Source organism: Trichosurus vulpecula, chromosome 9 (assembly GCF_011100635.1).
Source record: "Trichosurus vulpecula isolate mTriVul1 chromosome 9, mTriVul1.pri, whole genome shotgun sequence".
Lineage (NCBI taxonomy): Eukaryota > Metazoa > Chordata > Mammalia > Diprotodontia > Phalangeridae > Trichosurus > Trichosurus vulpecula.
The window spans coordinates 37,627,838-37,648,674 of record NC_050581.1 but is presented as its reverse complement, the minus strand read 5'-3'; the positions used below and the strand labels follow the sequence as shown (position 1 = coordinate 37,648,674).

General features: G+C 41.2%; 1 protein-coding gene across 3 annotated transcripts in view; it reads right to left on the bottom strand.

Moving 5' to 3' along the window:
• The window catches only part of DOCK8 (dedicator of cytokinesis 8), a 312,866-nt gene that overhangs the window by 151,555 nt on the left and 140,474 nt on the right, over positions 1 to 20,837 (bottom strand). For all 3 annotated transcript variants that reach the window (XM_036737707.1, XM_036737708.1, XM_036737709.1), the window contains 7 exons: positions 14,521 to 14,587; positions 13,408 to 13,557; positions 10,928 to 11,008; positions 9,099 to 9,258; positions 7,436 to 7,572; positions 5,880 to 5,973; positions 3,112 to 3,277 (listed from right to left, as the gene is read on the bottom strand). In XM_036737707.1, coding sequence (XP_036593602.1) covers positions 3,112 to 3,277; positions 5,880 to 5,973; positions 7,436 to 7,572; positions 9,099 to 9,258; positions 10,928 to 11,008; positions 13,408 to 13,557; positions 14,521 to 14,587 — 855 coding nt within the window. The remainder of the gene's footprint in view (positions 1 to 3,111; positions 3,278 to 5,879; positions 5,974 to 7,435; positions 7,573 to 9,098; positions 9,259 to 10,927; positions 11,009 to 13,407; positions 13,558 to 14,520; positions 14,588 to 20,837) is intronic.

Genomic DNA, 20,837 nt, shown 5'->3' with positions numbered 1-20,837 from the left:
CCGTCTGACTTTTAAATTCCTTCATAGCCTTGTTCCTTCCCACCCTCCCAGTCTTCTTATACCTTATTCCCCTCCACAATCTATCTCTTCGACCTAGTAAAACTGGCTTCCTTGTTTTTCCTCAAACAAGACACTCTGCCTCCTGACTTGGAGCGTGTTCACCGGCTGTCCTGTCCTCCTGTGCCCTGAATGTTCTGCTCTCCCTTCTCATCTCTGCCTCCTGTTTGCCCTGGCTTTTTCCAAGCCTCAGCACAAGTTCTGCCTTCTGCAAGGTCTTCCCCAGTCCTTCTTAATCATAGTGCCTTCCCTATGAGACTTTTGTTGTTGTATTGTTTCAGTCATGTCTGACTCTTCATGACCCAATTTGAGGTTTTCTTGGCAAAGATACTTGAGTGGTTTGCCATTTCCTTCTCCAGCTCAGTTTACAGAAAAAGAAACTGAGGCAAACAGTGTTACGTGACTTGCCCAGGGTCACGCAGCTAGAAGCCAGATTTGAATTCCCGAAGATGGGTCTTTCTGAGATTACTCCCAACTTATTCTGCCTGTATCTTGTTTGTATACAGTTATCTGCCTATGGCCTTCTTCATTAGACTGTGAGTTCCTTGAGAGCAGGGACTGTCTTTTGCCTTTCTTTCTTTGTACCCTTAATCACTGGTACAGTACCTGGCATACAGTAAGTGCTTAATAAATGCCAGTTGACTGACATAAATGTGGATGACAATTTATCCTCAACTTCTCCTTTTTGTGGGATTCTCTTCCATGTCTTTTCACAAATCTTCCGTAGAGGGCCTACCATTGTAGACCTTCCTCTGGTCCTTTGGATATTTCCTATGGGTTGGTGCAGCACTTGGAAGGTGTTATTTCTCAGTCTGCTTCCAATTTATATCCTTTTCTGGTCATATATGTATTCCTGTTTATGTCATCTATTGGGAAGAATATTTAGTCAAAGTAGCCACAAAGCACTTAGTGACAATATAGTATAGTGGAAAGAAAGCTGAACTTGGAGTAAGGAGATCTGGGTTCAAATCCCATTTGACATTCACTGTGTGTGCCTATATGTCACTAGCTCCTCAACTTCAGCTTCCAAATCTGTAAAATCGAGATGAGAATACCCATTGAATCTACCCCCACGAGATGGCTGGGAGAACCACATGAAATAATGTGGTTATTCAGGTTATCCCTGAAGTGGGCTGGGCAGGTGATGTTCCCCATTGTGATAATTGTGATTTTTAAAATATAGTGTTTGATGCTATAAGTGCTAGGACTCTGATATAACATCACTTAGACTAAGCATTTTCATAACTTTAAAGTAATATATAAATGTCAGTAAATGTGACTAAAAAATTAATGAAAGAATCTAGGCCACTATAGTTTTCTTTCCTCCGTATAATATCAGAGACTTGGAGCTGGAAAAAGGAAATACAGTCAAACCAAAGAGAAGATTGCTCTCAGAGTCACCGTACTAGGGTAGGGTGACCAGGGGCTTTGCCCCTAAGCACCAAAGGCAGCTTCCATTCAAAAGTCATACTTCCCATCCACTCTCTCAACATCTTCAATAGTCCTCCATTGTGGTGTCCACCTGCTAGGACCACCATATACCCTACCTACTGGCTCCCTTCTTCCCTAGGACATATGGGTATGGGGGCTCAAGCCAAATATTCTGGGGGACAGGCCTCCTACTCTACCCAGGAGACCACCCCAACCTCACATCCCTACTGAATTTGTGTCAGATATCAAAATCCCAAGTTTCAGCTTGTTTTGCCACTTTTCCCAAATATACAAATCTGGGGGTTGGTAGAGCTCTGGTGTCCCTGGAGAACATGGTGCATTCATCTGGTGTCTGCAGCTCTTGACCTTACATTACCAAGTGAGCAAAAAGTTCTCTGTTCAGACTTGTACTCCTTGGCACTCCTACATTTGGGGATCATTCAGTTCTCACTAATGTACTCTGAGAATGGCTGTGATATAATTAAGGGATAATGTTCATTGCAAAGGAGTAGACGGAGCAATAAACACCTTCTGTGGGTAATGAAATGCTGAGGCAAATTGGAGAGCCACAAAATTCATTTTGTGCAAATCTATTCCAATGCCACAAGCATGGGTTCAAGTACAGGATAAGATTTTGCAAAGAGATACAACCTTAGCTTCAGTCAGAAGTGTGGAGCCAGTGGAAAAATGGATGGACTTGGAATCTGCAGGACCTGGGTTCAAATCCTAGCTGTACTACTTTTGTGACCTTGAGCAAAATTGCGTGATACAATAGAAAGATCATTGAATTTGTGGTCAAAGGACCTCGGTTCAAATCCTACCTCGGAGATAATACCTGTTTGATTACGGATAGGCAAATCACTTAACCTCTCTTGGCCTTAGTTTCTTCATCTGTAAGATAAGGGGTTGGGTGAGGTGACCTCTAGAGGCTACCTTCTGGCTCATCCCCTCATCACTGCTTTTGCTCAGTTTGTGCCCATGCATGAATTTATCGTATTATCGGAATTATTTCATAGGCTGCATCAAAATATTACTTCCATTTTACAGACGAGGAAAGTGAGACCAAGAGAGAGTTGCATGGCTTGTTTCAGGGTCACATGGGCAGTGTCAGAGTCAAAGTGTGGACTCAGGTCCTTTAACTCCACACACAAAATCAGAAGGTTGGCCACTAGGTGATGAATTTTTTTTCAGCCTCTTGCAGCAACTCATGAAGACTATCTACGAAGGTATGGAAGGGTTAAGATCTGTGTTAGTAGAAGGAAGACCTATACTGATGAATATGTGGATAATTTCAAACAAGAATTGAAGGAAAAACTTCCTGGTGCCTTGGACTGTGAAGAAAACTCCCACCCTTCCCTTGCCCCCATTTCCTGCCCCGCCCCGGAAAAAAAAAAAACCAAACCCAACAGAAGTTTTATTCCTCCCTCTTAGAGCATCTAAAATTTGTCTAAGTGAAGGTACTAGAGAGGGATATATTTGTTCAAGCAGAATGGTGGCTGGAGGACCAAGGAGGTCTCCATTAAAAATTTCCAATGTCTATGAACTGTGAAAAATCCAAAGCACAATCTCCAATAGTCTACATAAGAGCTTTGCTGGTCTTAAAAGAACTCTTATTTATCTTACCTGTAGACAGTGTGAGGGACATACACTTCTTTAATCGGGAATTCCAGAATCTCTTTATGTGGGCGGGTCCGGTTTTCGGGAAATGGTTTCACAGGTAACAGCTCAGGAGTCAGACAGCAGCAGTTTAGTGCCTCTGGGGCTGGGGAGATTTCTAGCCTAAGTAAACCTTCAGCAAAAAAAACAACAACAACAACAATTTTTTGAAATAAAATTCACGAATAACTGGAAACTAGTTATGTCAGTCATACGATCACTATGTTGGGGTTGTTGTCCAGTTGTATCTTACTATTCACGGCCCCATTTGGGATTTTCTTGGCAGAGATACTGGAGTGGTTTGCCATTTCCTTCTCCAGCTCATTTTACCTATGGGGAAGCTGAGGCAAACAAGGTTAAGTCACTTGCCCAGGACCAAGTCACTAAGTAAGTATCTGAGGCCAGAATCGAAGTCAAGAAGATGAGTCTGACTCTAGGACCAACACTCTATTCACAAGGACAATATAATTACAGTGATTGACAAGTACATAGGGCTGCAAAGTTTCTAAAGTACATTATGTATTAATTAGCTTACTACTGCAGAGGAATCCTATGAGAGAGGCACTACTCATATTATCAACATCCCCATTTTATAACTTGAAAACCGAGCCTCAGACACTTGCACAAATTAAGTATTAGGGGTAGGATTTGAACCCAGATTTTCCTGACTCCAGTCCTGACACTTCACTAAACCATGCTGCCACTCAACAGGGAGCTAAGTAACATAGTCATAAACATGGGCAGAGAAATGGGAAAGCTAGTTGTGAACAAGGAGGACTGAGGAAGAGAAGGGGGAGATAGAATTCTATCTCTGTTCAGTTATTCTAAGAAAGTCTTAAAAGCTAGATGGTCACCTTTCTTGAAATAAAAACGTTGTTTTGTTTTGTTTTGCCAACTAGCATTTTAGGCCAATGGATTTAGAGTTGGGAGGGGTCTTAGTGATGAATTATTCTAACCCCTCCATTTTATGAGGAGGAAATCCAGGCTTAGAGAATTTGTCCGATGTCTCATAGCTAACTCTGGTCCTCTATCTCCAAATCCAGTACTCTTTCCATCAAGCAGAGTTTATTTACCTTTCCAGAAATTTTGTTCCTGCCCAATGTGGCAAACTAGGGAAATTAAACAGTCATTTAGAAAGCAGAAATCCAAACGGTGACTCCATGGCCTCTCAGCTTCTTGTCTCTACCTTTGGGATTCAGAAACTGCCACGTCAAGCCAGAAAGCCTTTCAGGATCTCAATATTATTATCATTAACAGTAATAACTTACTTTTTGTATAGGGATATATAATTGACAAAGAACATTCGCCGAATTCTTTACAACGATTCTCTGAAGTGGGCTGGGCAGGTGATGTTCCCCGTTGTGATAATTGTGATTTTTAAAATATAGTGTTTGATGCTATAGTTGTAAGTGCTAGGACTCTGATATAACATCACTTAGACTAAACGGGCCTAAAGACCATAAACATGTAAGCAATAACAGACAGCCTATACTTCTCCACTGCCCAGACTTATTCTGATCCTGTGCAAATGTGTCATTGTCGTTCAATGGTTTTTCAGTTGTGTCTCACTCTTCGTGAGCCCATTTGGAGTTTTCTTGGCAAAGATACTGGAGTGGTTTGTCATTTCCTTCTCCATCTCGTTTTATAGATGAGGAAACTGAGGCAAACAGAGTTAAGTGACTTGCCCAGGGTCACACAGCTAATCAGTATCTGAGGCCAGATTTGCACTCAGGAAGATGAGACTTCCTGACTTCAGACCCAGCACTCTAACCACTGAGCCACCGAGGTTACCTGTGCAAACATGTAACAACCTCAGTTCCTGATTGGATGAGGCTCCCGGCTTTATGCAGCAGCCCTGTGCCAACTCATGGAATCCCTGGTCATCAACTCACCCAGTTTTTGGTTCTGCTTAGAAAACTCCTCTACCTGAATCTGATACTGATAGGTGACCCTGGGGTATTTCTCCAGGACATCTGGATCTAATTAAAAACGGCCCTTCCCTATCTGGTGCTGATTGCCTCTCCCAACCAAGCCAACCTTTAAGGTTTAAGGCTTCTTTATCACATTCCACTCTGAGCATGTGCTCCCACTGAGACCTTGCCACTAAAGACATCTCCTTCACGTGAGGCACCCTGATCCTCTGTGGATGACCATCTGTCCGTGTTCCTATATGGGTTGTGTGTGTGTGACTTTTGTTTTTGACTGCTTGCTATGTCACACAGTAATAAAGCTTACACTTATATACCAGCTTCCCAGGCACCAATTTTCTGTGAATCCTCAAACCTGGATCCTTGCTCTGACTCTAGCCAGGAGGCCAAATAGAGCATCTACTTTATTGATGAGGAAATTCAGATTCAAGGTGATTAAGTGACTTGCCCAGTAATTGAGAGTTGGCAGTAATCAACTGCTTTCCTACAGGGGCTTTATTTGCATGATATTTATTAGAAGCATAATACTCACTTAATCACGAAAAAGGGCCATTCTGAAGAAGTAGAGTGGCAATGGATTTTTTTTATTTTTTTTAATCTTTTTTGGCAATGGATTTTTAGTTCACCTTCTTTCCACAAGTCCAAGATCCATAGCTTGCTTAGTAATATCAATATAATAAATTCATTCACAAGACACATTACATGATAAATTGTTAATAGTATGAATTCATATATGATTTATATGATTGTATTCAGCAATCAGTGGGTTTGATGATGCTGCAAAGAGGAAAAGCATACTACCCATACCTGGTATTGACTTCACCCTTCTCTGTAAGGATGAAGATCTTTTGTAATCAGCTAAAAATTTGAGTAAATCTTCATCACTAAGGCGGTCTCCTTCCTGACAGAAGAAAAATCATCATTAGTGTATCAGTGTAACAGAAGGTGTATGCTAACACTTAACTCTTTGAGTTGGATCAGAATTTGAATGTCTTTTTAATCCTTGAGTATGTTTCAAAATGTCTTTCAGAAGTCACAAACTCACAGTACTTAGAGTTAGAAAGAACTTTAAGGGTCATTTAGTCTAGCCTCACACTCAAGCTCCCTTCTCTACCATCCTTGATAAGCGGTCATCCAGATTCTCCTTGAAGAACATCATTGACAAAGGACTAATTGCATCTTGATACAGTCCATCCCATTGTTGGACAATTCTATTAGAAGGCTCGTTTTTACATCAAGCCACAATCTGTTTTCCTGTAATTTTTACCCATCGCTGCTAGTTCTGCCCCTAGGTCATCATAGAATAAGTCTTCCACCTGAGAATCCTCCAACTATTTGAAGGTGACTATCAGCTATTCTGCCTTACCCCGATCTTTTCTTCTCTAGACTAAACATTCTCCCATCACAGGAGAGCTGGAATTGACTCTAGAGACCATTTCGTCTGATCTTCTTATTTTACAGACAAAGAACCGTGGCCCAGAGAGTGGCTTGCCCAACCAAGATCACACAAGTAATAAGAGGAAAATTTGAGATTTGAACCCAGGTCCTTTGATTCTAGACCCCGTACCCATTCCCCTGTACTACGCTATCTCCCCTGGTTCCTAATGCAATTACTACCGCTTCCAAATTTCCCCATCCTAATTGTCTTCCACCAGAAGCTTTCTAGTATATTGATATCCTTCCTAAATGTTGTTGTTGAGTTGTGTCAGTTGTGTCTGACTCTTCATGACCCCATTTGGGCTTTCCATGGCAAAGATACTGGAGTGGTTTGCCATTTCCTTCTCTAGCTCGCTTTATAGACGAGGAAACTAAAGCAGAGTGTTAAGTGTGGCCCAGGGCCACAAAGCCAGTAAGTGTCTGAGGTCAGATTTGAATTCAAGAAGATGAGTGTTCCTGACTCCAGACCTGGCACTCTAACCATTGCACCATCTAGTCACCTGTCCTTCATAAATACTACCTGGAATATAGCAGTTCTCTTGTAAACAAAACTAAATCATGGTCTTCTTTGTGACTTTAAAAATGTTAGCTCCTTGGTAAGTACTATGCTTTTTTGTAAACTCTTAATAATGATATTACCTAGATGACAAAATGAGTAAAAGCAGTGCTTTGTAAAAAGGACTTAGATCACTTCCAATAATGAATCCACTCAATTAATGGAACTCAGTTCAATGGCACTAGGTAGTCTCTAAGGTCTCTTCTATCTCTAATCTATGAGCATTGTAAGAACAAAGTTGTTTCCCCACCTATGTGAAAGATGAAATCCTTTTTCCTAGTTTTTGTTTTGTTTTTAGCACGGATACCAGCATGGTGGCGACTGTCTTAATGCCTTAGAAATCCCAAAGTAAAAGAAATGTACAAAGTACCTGTTTGAAAAAACTGTTTATAGTCATGGGGCTAGCTTTGAGGTTGGAGCCAATATAGCTGTCTTCTAAGTTTAAGCTTTTCTCAGAAAGTCTTCTAGATTGGGACAGGGTTCTCCTCTCTCCCATAGAACCTTTTCCTAGAATAAAAATGATGATCATTTGAATTTTCTCTTTTTTTCCATTTTAGTAAACTAAAATATTTTAATAAGACCTATTCATCCAGTTGCCTATATTCTGGAATTGCCATTGAAGGTGGCTTTTCATCCAAGGAAGGATTTTATTTCTTATATTAATTCTCCTGTCAATTCCATTTGCGATTACAAATCAAACTACACCAACTTGCATAAAAATTGATGTTTAAATATAGTGGAATGTATGTCACAGCCCAAAAAGAAGGAACCTTATTAACTAATTAAATATATGACAAGAGAACAGATTGATAACTGTGCTCAAAGAAAGAGAAGGGGAAAAGAAAGACAACAAAGAATGGGTGAAAGAAAACAGGAGAGAATGATAAAAGAGAAAGAAGGAAGAAAGAATGGATGAAAGAAAAAAAGAAAGAATGAATGAAAGATACATGGAGAGAGAAGAGGATGATGGGAACAGAATGTTGCGTGAGCCCTCAGATGTGGCCGATTTGTTAGGTGGCTTGCTGATGTACATTTCTCTGTTACATGAGAGGGTTTAATGAGGGGTATACCTGGGATGTGACTATGGTGCAAAAAAAAGCCCCCAAAGACATAGATAAAATGAAACAAAAAAGAATGAATAAGACAAAGGCAAATAAGATGAGGAAAAAAAGAAAAAAGAACGTGAAGTTTGGGTCGATGGGTACATGAAAAAGGATAGGAACTTTTCATGGAAAGCATGAGAGTCTCAGGAGAATCTTGGAATTCTTGGAAGTTTAATAACTCTCTTGAAGGATTCCTTACTCATCCTGCTCAGGAGGTTAATAATCCAGAGACTGATGGTGAGGTAATATGACAAGGAGGGGAGAAATGGGACAAGCTACACATGACTACTGTTGAATATTCTTACAACAAATCCACTTTTTCCATGGCATCTGGACAAAACATAAATTTATTTTTAAGGGTCTCCTAATTGGGATATAGTAATAGAGTTTTACATTTTACTGCTTTCTCTGATGGATAGACTTTCTTTAACCTATGTCTGTTCATCCACAGGAATGTCTAGTGACATTTCAATTGTTTCATAGATTTTAGGGGTTTATTTCATACTCTTATTTTTCAGAACTTTGCTCTGAGAGTGATTATAAGCTGTAGTTTTAAAGGGGTTTTTTTTGGAGGCTATCAGGGTTAAATGACTCACCTAGGGTCAAAGAGCTTGTAAGTATGTAGTTTTAAAGTTAATAGACTTTTAGGAAGAATATAACCTAAATGAAAAAGTCATTATAAAAATTCAGTACATTTATTTCAATCCCACAAACACTAATGGCAAACAGTCTTCTAAGTTATTTCTTGGATCTGACTCTGGGAAGGGTATGTAAGGCAATAATTACTTTTGGCCATTCTGGTTCCCTTCCTCCGGGTCCCCTTCCTTTCAGTGTCCCTATCCCACTAACCCAAGTTCACCTTACAGGTGTTTCATTGGTGGTAGCACATATAATGGAAATGAGATCTCTCATCATACTTGAAATCCTTACCAACCATGGTTTCCATATCAGCTATCTCTCTATCAAGGGTAGAAACATTAAAGAAACTTGATAAACTTATGGGAGCCCAGGCAAAAGGCATCCGGTATTTTCCCAAGCGCTGGCAGAAGGACTCAGCTTGAGTTTTCAACTTTTCAACCTTTTCTTTACTCTAAAGAAGAGAAGACCATGTAATCAGAAACAAGGCAGTATTAGCACCGTGGCACTATTTTATGTATCACAGAGATAATGATACCTGCAAACTCCAAACTAGACTACTGTGTCAGGCTAGTAAATAAACAAAATTAATATCCCAGTGGAGTCTGGGAATGTAGGGGAGATGAGGGAAGAAAGCCGGAGGCAGCTTTTTAGAAAGGCGGGTGAGAGGCAGCAGCCTGTAGAGGATAGGGCATTGGACTGAGAGGCTCAGATAGTTGTTTTTGTTGAGTCATTTCAGTCATGTCTGACTCTTTGTGACTCCATTTGGGGTTTCCTTGACAAAGATACTGGGGTGGTTTGCCATTTCCTTCTCCAGATCATTTTACAGAAGAGGAAACTGAGGCAAACAAGATTAAGTAACTCGACCAGGGTCATACAGCTAGGAAGCATCTGTGGCCAGGTTTGAACTCCAGGGCCAGTGCTCTTATCCACTGCCCCAGAGTCTGATAGACTTGGGTTCAAACCCGACCTCAGACATTTACTAACTGGGTAACCCTGAGCAGGTCATTGAGTTAATCTCTGTGCTTTATTTAGTTTCCTTTTCTGCTAAATGAGGGGACTTGGACTGCACGGCTTCTAACATCCCTTCTGTCTCTAAATCTGTGATTGTATAATCTATCCATGATGTCCATACCTTAAACAATTTATGCAACTAATTACCCTCGAGTTGGCTACTTGTCCAAAACTTTCCTCTAGGCATTATCTAGGAGATACCAGATACAGTCACCCCACTTAAAGCAATAATAGTTTCTGAGGGGGTCCTTCCACACATGGGGTGAAAAATAGGAATTTTAAAAATAAACACACTACTGATTTAATGAACATCATCAGATGTTGGTTTAATATAATTAATAATTATCATTTGATAATGAGTCTGTTGCAACATGCTGAATAAGTAAATCTTGTTCAAAAAAAGCTAACTATTTTCATATTAACTTCAGAAAATATGGACTTGGTGTTTAAATAATGACATAAAAGGAATCCTAATATTTGTGGTGTTAATCTGTCCTTTAGAGTGGCTTGATGTGCTAATGTATTTGGCCTACTTTTGATTCCTGATTTCCACATGTGCTCTGAAATTACCCCATGCTGTCAAGAGAAGGGCTGTGGAACAGTGGTTCTGCTCATTACTGTGGGGTCTCTTGTCACTTTTGTGGCCACCACACTAGCTGTGCAGCAAAGCCACTGGGCAGTAGGGAAATTTTGCTAGGAGCAAGGCAGTGGTTCTGACCTAGCCAGACTGTTCATATATTTTCATTATCCAAAATAGATCCACCAAGGCATTCATTAAGCACCAACTATGGGCAAAACATACGCTGCTGGGCAATAGGAATAAAACAAACAAATGATGAAAAATAGCCAATATCCACAAACAGCTTAGTTGATCTAGACGAATGCTTTCCACCTTTGGAAAATCAAGTGCAAATTGCATTTTCCCTCCTTTACATTTACAGTCAAGACTAAAGAAACTGAGCTTCTTCTCCCTTTATTTAAATGCTACTGGTTAAGCTTTATCTTGGGACACATTAAAACTATTTTCCATTAGCTGCTTTACAGAATTAATCTCAAAATATCCATCCGTTCTAAGAAATTTGCATTTAATGGTACTCAAAATAGCATACCTTCCCGCCATCACTTTCTTTGATAACCATGTAGGGCTCTGCACAGTCGCCAATCTCTCCCTGCTGGAGAACTTTTTCAATCTACCAACAAAAGTAATATTAAAACAAAGCACATGAGACATATAGGAATCTCAAAACTAATTTGCTTTATGATCCCTACAATTAAAAAAAAAGGAGATGTGCTCTCTCTTAAAGTAAGCTCAGGGATTAAACCATGTGCAAGATGACTAAATGAAGATAATAAATTATCTGTAATTGTCTCTCTTATAGCCCCTATTAGGGTGACTATTATTGATTTAAATGGGCCTTGGGAAGGAAATTTGCAAGCAAGGGGATAGCATGGTTTCTGATCTGAAATAATTAGGTGAATGCTAGAAAGTCAGCGGTGTTATACTGGGGAGTCTGACATCGTTTTGATCCAGTTCAAGGCTGAAGAGGACAAGATGATTTATCAAGCTGGATTTGACAAACTCACTTGGAAACAACTTCTTAAAAAAAATTCAAATCCCCCTAAAACAAACAGGCTGACAAAAATCTCAAGTCTAATAGGATGCAGAGAGAAAGTTCATTTAATCCCTTTGGCTTTTGTTTCCTTAGACCACAAATTTTTTGAAAAATAATGTGCTAGGGTAGACAGTTAAATGTGAAAGGCATGACTATTTGTAGAGATTTAAAAATAAGAATTGATGATTCTATCAAAATGAGATGAAATTGAACAATCCCACTTGGTTATTTAATTTGTTAAAAGGTTTTTAACTACCAATTTCTAATATGGCCTTTGTTGACTTCACATTAGGAAAGGACTTATTTAATGATACAAAGGAACAAACAGTAAATGAAGGGTGAGTTGCAGTATGTGGCAGATTCAGTCATGTAGTAGGGAGCCCTCCAGACTCAGAGTCAGAAGACTTGTTTTCTTTTCCCAGCTCTATCACTAAACTAGCTGTGTGACTTTCAGCAAGTCACAACCTTTCTGAGCTTTTGTGTCCTCATCTGTAAGGTGGAGGGGTTGGACTAAATATAGTGAAGATCCCTTTTGCCTGCAAACCTATGGTTCCATGAATCTCAGCAAGACTAAAAACAGTTCGTGATTCTGTAACACCTTGCAATTTATAAAGTGCTTGCAAAACAGGTAGGGGAGGTGTTTATTATCCCCATTCTACAGATGAAAGAACTGAGGTTAAGAAGCCCATGGAGGACATGGAGCTCACTAGAATAGAATTTTACACTTTCTGCAACCTTGAAAGAGTTCCCCTCAAGCAAGTCATCCCCTTATAATCTCAGCAGAGTAATCCAAAGGTCAGCACTTGGGCTGTGTCTCTACAACAGCAAAGTTTCTGGATCATTTATTTAAATTCTAGCGATTCAACGAGAAAAGGGAATAGGCGTTTATTAAGCTCCTACTATGTGGCAAGCACTATAATAAGCTCTTTACGGATGTCTCATTTGATCCTTGGAATAACCCTGGGAGGTAGGTGCTATTATTATCGTCTGTTTTATAGATGGAGAAAGCAAGGCAGACAGCCATTAAGTGGATTGCCCAGGGTCACTCAGCTGGGAAGTGTCTGAGCCACATTTGAACTCAGACTCCAGGCTCAATATTCTATTTACTCTGTCACCTAGCTGCCCATGGGGACAAAAATTAGGCAAATTAATATGGTCTTGTGTAGAAAAAAAATCCCAATGCATTGACTGATATTTGCTTATTTTTCAGTATTGTTTTGTTTTAGGTTCTTTCTTTTTGTTTTTGTTTGGTTTGCAGATCCCATTTCTGGGTTCTTTTCTAATGACTTTATATTCACATTTCAGCCCTGATTGCGGATGGTCACAACCTCGAAAATATGAGTAGAGGAACACTTAGGAATAGAAGATTGGATTTTTCATGGAGGGTTTTAGAATCCAAAGGATGGGGCAGCCAGGTGGTGCAGTGAATAGAGCACCAGCCTTGGAGTTAGGATGGACCTCGGTTCAAAGCTGGTCGCAGACATTTTTGATAGTTACTAGGTGTGTCACCTTGGGCAAGTCACTTAACCCCAATTGCCTTGCCTCCCTCCCCCCAAAAAAGAACTCAAAGGTTTCAGGGTTTTTTTTGAGGGTGAAAAGGGTTCAGGTAGGGTTTTATAGATAAAATCCTACTCCTGGAATTGTGACGACCTAGACATTATAAGACAGGCTTGTTCTGCTGCAAGTATTTATGAAAACCTAAAATGATCTATAAAATCCAGTGAGTTTTCCAGGGCAAGGTCACATATTTTGGAGAAACCTAAAGATGACTGAGATCTAGAAAGAGTCAGTTAGCTATTTTAGTAAGGAAAAGATTAAAATTTTTAGATGAATGTGCAGCTTGATTTGGAAATTACAAAAATGAGGGGTATTAGTGGTTCTCACCAAAGACAGGCAGACATATTCCCAACCCCTTCCCCAACCAAAATAGGCAAAATATCAGGACAGAAAATGAAAGTCCTTCTGGTCCTACATACCTTAATGACAAGGTAGATATCTGAAGATGGGTAGGTCACTGAGAATATCGCAGCTCTGGCTTGACTAGAGGAGTCAACAAAGGGTGTGTGGGCCCGTAAGAATCCTTTGAATTGGTCAGAATTCAGGTCACAGTGGAAATTTTCTGAAATCTATGTAACAGCGGCAAAAAAAGAAAGATAAACTGTACAAAGTGATTATTTTCTATTATTTCATGGAACCAATGAGTCACAAACACCTCAGAACATACAAGACAACTAGAAGCCCCAGAGAGAGCCCAGGTAGTGTTTTATGAGGAGTGACCATGGGGGAAAATCTGACTCATGCTTTGCAACATGCCCCAGAAACACTGGGGAGCTATCGGCAGCACGTTCCTTGAAACTCTAGTTTAAAACAAGATGTGGTTTGATTTCTGGAAGCAAGTTGTTGCTTCTGGAAGTTCACATGCCAAAACCTCCATGGGAATCTTATCAAGTATAGTTATCTGCCTTCATCCAAGAGACACCCAGTTCTTGAACTGAAGCATGCACGTGGACAGGGAAAAGCAAAAAAAACTTGACTGGTGTTTACCACACTGGCATTACTTGTGCATGCCTCCTCCCCAGCCCCCATTTGCCCCTTAAAAGTTAAAGAGCTAGCTAAAATACTCATGGAGAAAACTTTGGACAGGAAGTTCTTTTAATGGAGCTTTGAACATGGTATTCCATATACCCTGTGGCCAACCTAGACCTTTGCCGGGTAAGATGTCTGCCACCACATAATGAGTCCAGCCCACAGCAGGGCTAGAAGGACAGCCTCCAAGTGGAGATAAAAATTACTCCCACGTTCTTGGTGGTCACAAAGGAATTCAAATAGCTTTTGTCTATTTGCAGGGTCTGAGGGCTGGCAGGCCTGTAGAGCCTCTCCTTAGAGGCTGTGTAAAGCAAACAGAAATTGAAGAGGTTTCTGATTCGCTCCTTCAGAATGGGTGGGTCTCTCCAGAACTGCTCACCGTCTGAATCGACATGGATTTTTGATGAACAGAATGACTGGAAAACCAGGCTCAAAGAATAAATAAAAGATATATTTGCTCCACAGACGAAGAGCGTTCTTCCCTCTCATTCTGTCATCCTTACCTTCTTCCGTTCTTTCACATCATAGAGGGCGATGCTGGCAAATAAGGGTTCAATTTCTATCTCAAACCTGTTAGAAAAAAGACAGGGAGGCTCAGAATGTTGGAGTCCCCTAGGCAATCTTGAGATGCAGTAGCATCAAAACACAGAAGGAGGCTGGAAATACATAAAGGTAGTTTTAACCTCTCAGTAAGAACCTTATAATGGATTTTTGAGGGAGGGCTGGGGCATTAGCCCTAATTTTTTGAAGTCACGGGTGCTGTACCAACTCATAGGATTCTTACTGGCTACCTTTTCTTTTTAAAAGATAAGTTACCGATGTGTTTGGTTATTACTTCAGTCATTTCCAGACATGGCTTTCAACGACAAATGAGCCTTTCTATGTAAGAAAGAAAAGCAGTTACATAAAACTAACTGACATCATGATTGTAACTCACAGTGTATACAATGTTCGGTCCCTCACCTCTTTACTGAAAGTGGAAGGTGGAAGGTACTTCTTCATCTTTTCTATATGGGATGGCCGTGTTTCAACAGAGAAATGTATGAAAAAACACTGAGCCGTTCTGTGTCAGTCTTTCAGTACAATCCAATTTTTAAAAAATTATTAAGTGCTGTCTTAGGCACGTGAGGAGACAAAGTTTAGATAATACACAATCCCTCCCCTTACAGAGCCCATCAAATACCACAATACAAAGACAAGGGAGACGGTGAGAGCGAGCATGGTGCAAGGAATGCTGAATTTGGAGTCAGAAGACCTGAGTTAATAATTTTGTTGTTGTTCGGTTGTTTCTGACTTTTTGTGACCCCATTTGGGTTTTTTGGTTTTTTGTTTTTGTTTTTTGGTCACAACACTGGAGGGGTTTGCCATTTCCTTTTCCAGCTCATTTTACAGGTGAGGAAACTGAGGCAAACAGGGTGAAGTGACTCGTCCAGGGTCACACAGCTAGGAAGTGTCTGAGGGCAAATTTGAACTCCGTCTTCCTGACTCCAGCCCTGTGCTCTATCCATTGAGCCATCTAGCTGATCCCGAGGATTAATAATAATAGCTAACATTTACATAGCGCTCACTACAGGGCAGGCGCTGCGCTCACTAAGCACTTAACAATTACCATCTCGTTTGATCCTCATAACCACTCTGAGAGGCCGGCGCTATTATTATCCTATTTTAAACATGAGGAAATTGAGAGAGACAGAGGTTAAGTGACTTGCCCAAGGTCACTACTAGTAAGTGTATGAGGCTATTGTACTCAGGTCTTCCTGCCTCTAGGCTTGGACTCACCACCTTGCTGGTCAGAATCACAGCGCTGCCATTTTATTGCCTGTATGAAATTAGGTGAGTCACAACCTCTCTGGATCTCTTTTTCTTCATCCATAAAATACGGGCTCAGGAGTAAACGATCTCTAAAGCCTCCTCTAGCTTTAAATCTATGTTTCCGTGATCTGTAAATGAGGGGTGTGCGCATTAGTTAAATATCAACAACTTGTCTGCTTTATAGGCGGGATGGTGAGCCTACAGCAATCTGTTTCATGGAGGAGGATTAAAGAGAAAGAAAGGAATGTTTCAGAAAGCAGGTGCTGCTAATGTGCGGAGAGGCTTTGTGGTCACTGTGATGAAGGTGTACCCCTGGCCAGCTGCCACCACTCTGCTCGGGGAGCTCATAAAGTCCTGCCTGCCAACAACCGAAGTCCAGAAAGGCCTGTTCTCAGGATATGAGAACATAGCCGTGTGTTCTCCGGCCAGAACACTGAGCGCACAGATGGCTCTCTTGAGTTCCAGGTCCCATCTGCAAATGGAAATGCTAACCTGGGGTTAGGGTCTAAGCATCACACACGCATATGTGTGTGTGTGTGTGTGAGAGTATGTATATGTGTATGCATATGCATACGTGTATGTGCATGCATATACATACGTGTACGTATGTGTGTATATGTATGTACATGTGTGCATATATGTAGGTATATTAGTATGTGTGTATGTGCGCACATATGTGTGTGCATATGTGTATACGTGCATGTATATGCACATGTATATTGTACAGTACATGTATGTATGCACATGCATATATACGTATATATGTGTATGTGTGTGGGCGTGTGTATGCATGTGTGTATACACATATATACATGTACATACACATACATATACATACATGTACATACACATACATATGCATACATGTACATACACACACATATACGTACCTATACACACACACACACACACACATATATATACACACACATATAAAACAATATGAAAGAAGAAGTCCCGATTTGCGATGTTGGAATATTCTACCACTGCTGCAAAGCTCATTCATTAGGAAAGAGAAATAGTGCAGTACATCAAGTGAGATCTCTTCAGGGTGATCTCAGAGTGGCTCTGGAAGTCTTGCACGATCTTGGCATACCCATAAGAAATACATTGTCTGAGGTCATTGTTCCTGGGTGCTTCCTACCCGCTGAGTGGCTGTGCCTTTTCTGGTGGGGTGTGTGTCCCTGGGAAGGCTGACTACTACAGAAGACTGGTCTGGAACTCCCTAAGTGCATAAAAAACCCTTACTGTTTTGGATAGTGATGTCACCAGATAAGTGACGGGTACATCTTTGACAACACCTGAGTTCTTCCCAATTCTCTCCTGGCACAAAGCAGGCACTTAATAAGAGAACACATCAGTGGGGTCTCAAGATCAATAGTTGTGATCTACAGAACGCCTTGAACCTGAAAGAAGTTTTCTAGTGCTCCATGTCTAAGGTCACATAGAGTGGTAAGAGAATATCGATGCAAGTTTCTTCCAGGGATAGACCTTCTAGCTATTTCTTGTAGTTCCTTGTAATATATTTGTGCACATGGTGGCTGGGGGGTATGGGAGTGGGGGTGTGTGGGATGGAGGTGTTCCTTCATTAGAATGTAAGCTTCTCAAGAGCTTGGCCTTGGAATCAGGAAGACTCACCTTCTTGGGTTCAAATCTGACCTCAGCTTTTATTCATGTTCTTGTTGGCCCAGGAGTCTCAATCTTATTATATTTAGTTTTTTACACTACTTAGTTATCAGTGATATTCACTTTTCAAGAAACTCTATAAAGCAGAGAAAATGCATTCCTGGAACTTTCTTTGTATTTGGTATCACCACATTTTAAATTATAGGACTTTTCTCCCTTGAATCTAAACTAAAAGATATCTTCTTCCCACTTTACAGAAAATGTATTAACTTGTATCTGGATCGAATTTGTTCCTTGTTGCTTTAATTATTTTTTTAAATATAAGGTTACCTAGTGTCTTATCACAGCGTGACCAGATGTTCAGGCTTATAGGAAGCAAAGGGAAAAATTTATTTAAATAAAAATATCAGCACACTTAATATCCTTTTTGCCCAGCTTTTTAATATTCCCTAACATGCAGGGAGTTGTCATCTGTAGAATGATGCATGGGCAATGCCAGTCTGTCCCTATAAATCACACTTATAAATTGCTGTCGCCTCTGCCTCTTAGATTCACAGGCTTCCTTCAATACTCAAACTGGATCTTTTTAGGCCATCCCCAGCTCTCCTGTCTCCTACACTGCCTCTCCCTATAAGGTTACCTTCCCTCTACTGGGCATGTATCTTGTATATATCTATTTGGGCACATGGCGGGTTCCTCCATTAGAACTTAAGCTCCTTGAGAGCTGGGACCGTTTTTACTTTTGCTGTTTTCTTGGTGCTAAAGCCCAGTGCCTGGCATATAATAAGCATGTTATGAGGGCAGCTAGGTGGCACAATGGATAGGACGGTGGGTTTGGAATCAGGAAGGTAGTTTTCCTGAGTTCAAATCTGGCCTCAGACACTTGCTAGCTGTATGACCCTGGTCAAGTTACTTAATCCTGTTTGTCGCAATTTCCTCATCTATAACATGAGCTGGAGAAGGAAATGGCAAACCACTCCAATATCTTTGCCAAGAAAACCCCAAACAGGGTCACAAAGAGTCGGACAAGACTGACCAACAACAAAAACAAGGAGGTTCCAGGTTCAGTTGTTTGTATGCTGTGGAGGGAAATCTAAGTGCTGTCAGCACCCTCTAAATTTGTCTTGGGGAAAAGCCACAGAGGCCTCGCCTTAGTTGTGGCCCTGTCTCTTCTGACAGGCTTGTATTTTCATATCTGGGAGCACAGCTGACTATCTGTCCATTTGGATGGGGCTCACATGGAAGGCCTAACTGCAGTGACTGGAGAGTTGGAGAATGTTGAACAAAGTGAGCGCGTGGGATGTATTTGGCAATAGAGGGGAACCCTTAAGAATGCTGCACGTAAGCTCTTTCTGCTTCAAGGATCCTCCAACGCTGTTTTGGGCCAGTTCTCTGAAGACCATAGGGGTTACTTCTTTTTATTTTATTTTTTTGGAGGGGGGGAAAGCAGGGCAATTGGGGCCAAATGACTCGCCCAAGGTCACACAGCTAGTAAGTGTGTCAAGTGTCAGAGGTAGGATTTGAACTCAGGTCCTCCTGACTCCAGGGCTGCTGCTGTACTCACTGCACCACCCAGCTGCCCCGGGGTTACTTCTTAATTTATTTTTTGTCAAGGTCAGCCATTATAAAACCAGATTGTAGGCTCCTCATTGCTATGGGATGTGACAATTCATGTATATATCCCCCAAACCCCACAATTTTATAGGCAGGTTCTATTGTCTGTTGAATTGGGGTATTTGCATATGGAGGATGGGGAGAAGGGTGTCTAGGGGTCTCACAATAACACTTGGCATGGTGCTTTATGGAACACAAAGTACATTTACATCCATTATCTCATTTGGTCCTCGCTATAACCCTGGAAGGGAGCAGTACAGGTAAAGTCATCTCCTTTTATTAGGAATTAGGGATCTGAAGCTGAAATTGGTTAAATGACTCATCTACACTCACACAATTGAGTGAAAGGAGGGCTGTGAATTGAAATGAGGATCTGACTTCCAGTACTCTTTCCACAACACACATACACACACACACACACATACACACACACACACACACACACACGTGCACACACCCCTATACACATACAACATACACACCACACATATATACATACACGCATGTGTATGTACACACACATACACACCCCTCTACAATACAACATATATACCATACATATACACACGTGTATGTATACACACATGTACTCCTATACACACAATATATACATATATACCACACACACACATATCACTTATCTGTACAGAGGGCCAACACCAAGCTCAAGCTCTCCAAGAGTCTGAGACCACGTGTTGTCAAAGTGTAAAAATAGCCACATCCTGAGTCCTTACTACACGGGGATTGCTATCAGAGGAATCTTTCCTTTACTGCACACAGGATTACATTTTATGTAGCCACTCATTGTATTATGCAAAAAAAAAAAAATCAACCACCCAAGCTTGGAGCTCATAGCGCCTTTTGAGAATTTGTCCATAAAGGTGTAAATGAAGCCAGAAGCTTGAGGCCCCGTGGTGGTTTAGCGGACAAAGACCTGGGCTTGTCTCCTGGCTCAGCCGCTTACTGATTGTACGAACCTGGCAAATCACTTAATCCTTTACACTCTGTGTTTCTTTATCTATAAAATGATGATAATAGTGTCTGGAGCATTTACCTCCTGCTAAAAGGAACAGATTACACACTTTATATAAAACGTTTTGCCAATCTTAAAGTACTGTATAAATGTCAGTGTGTGTGTGTGTGTGTGTGTGTGTGTGTGTGTGTGTGTGTGTGTTTGGGGGAGCGGATCGGTCTCTGGGTTGAGAGGTCCGGTAACTGCTACAGCTCAGTGATTCATGACCCTAAGGCCTGCTCTGCCCGATTTATTCCCGGCCTGGTGGTTCACGGAGCTGTCCATGCTCTGCTCCCAGTAAGGTGTGATAGACCCTTCCCAGTGACCATCCAGGCAGGCTTGGGCTGGAGACCTGCTTCCCTCTATTATTTCGTGGGTTCAGAGCCATTTTTTACAGGTGTTTGGAGGGATTTGGGGGAGAGCTTAAGCGAGTCCCTGTTTTCCAGCCGCCATCTTGGCTCTACCCCGTGGATGGGTTTCAGACCTGTGATTTCATTGATACAAGTTCCCCACATGGAAACTCCCTCTGAAGACGCAGGTTGGGAACTCATCTGTAGATTACAGCCTTCGAAAATTGCCTGGAGGACTGATGGGTTGAGTGACTTGTCCAGAGTCACACAACTGGTCTGGATCAGAGGCAAGATTTGGATCTGGGTCTTCCTCATTTCAAGGAGAGTTCTCCATTCCGCGCGTCCCATTAGTCTCCCTGGTGATTACCGTGATAATCGTGATAATAACTAGTGTTTGTATAGCACA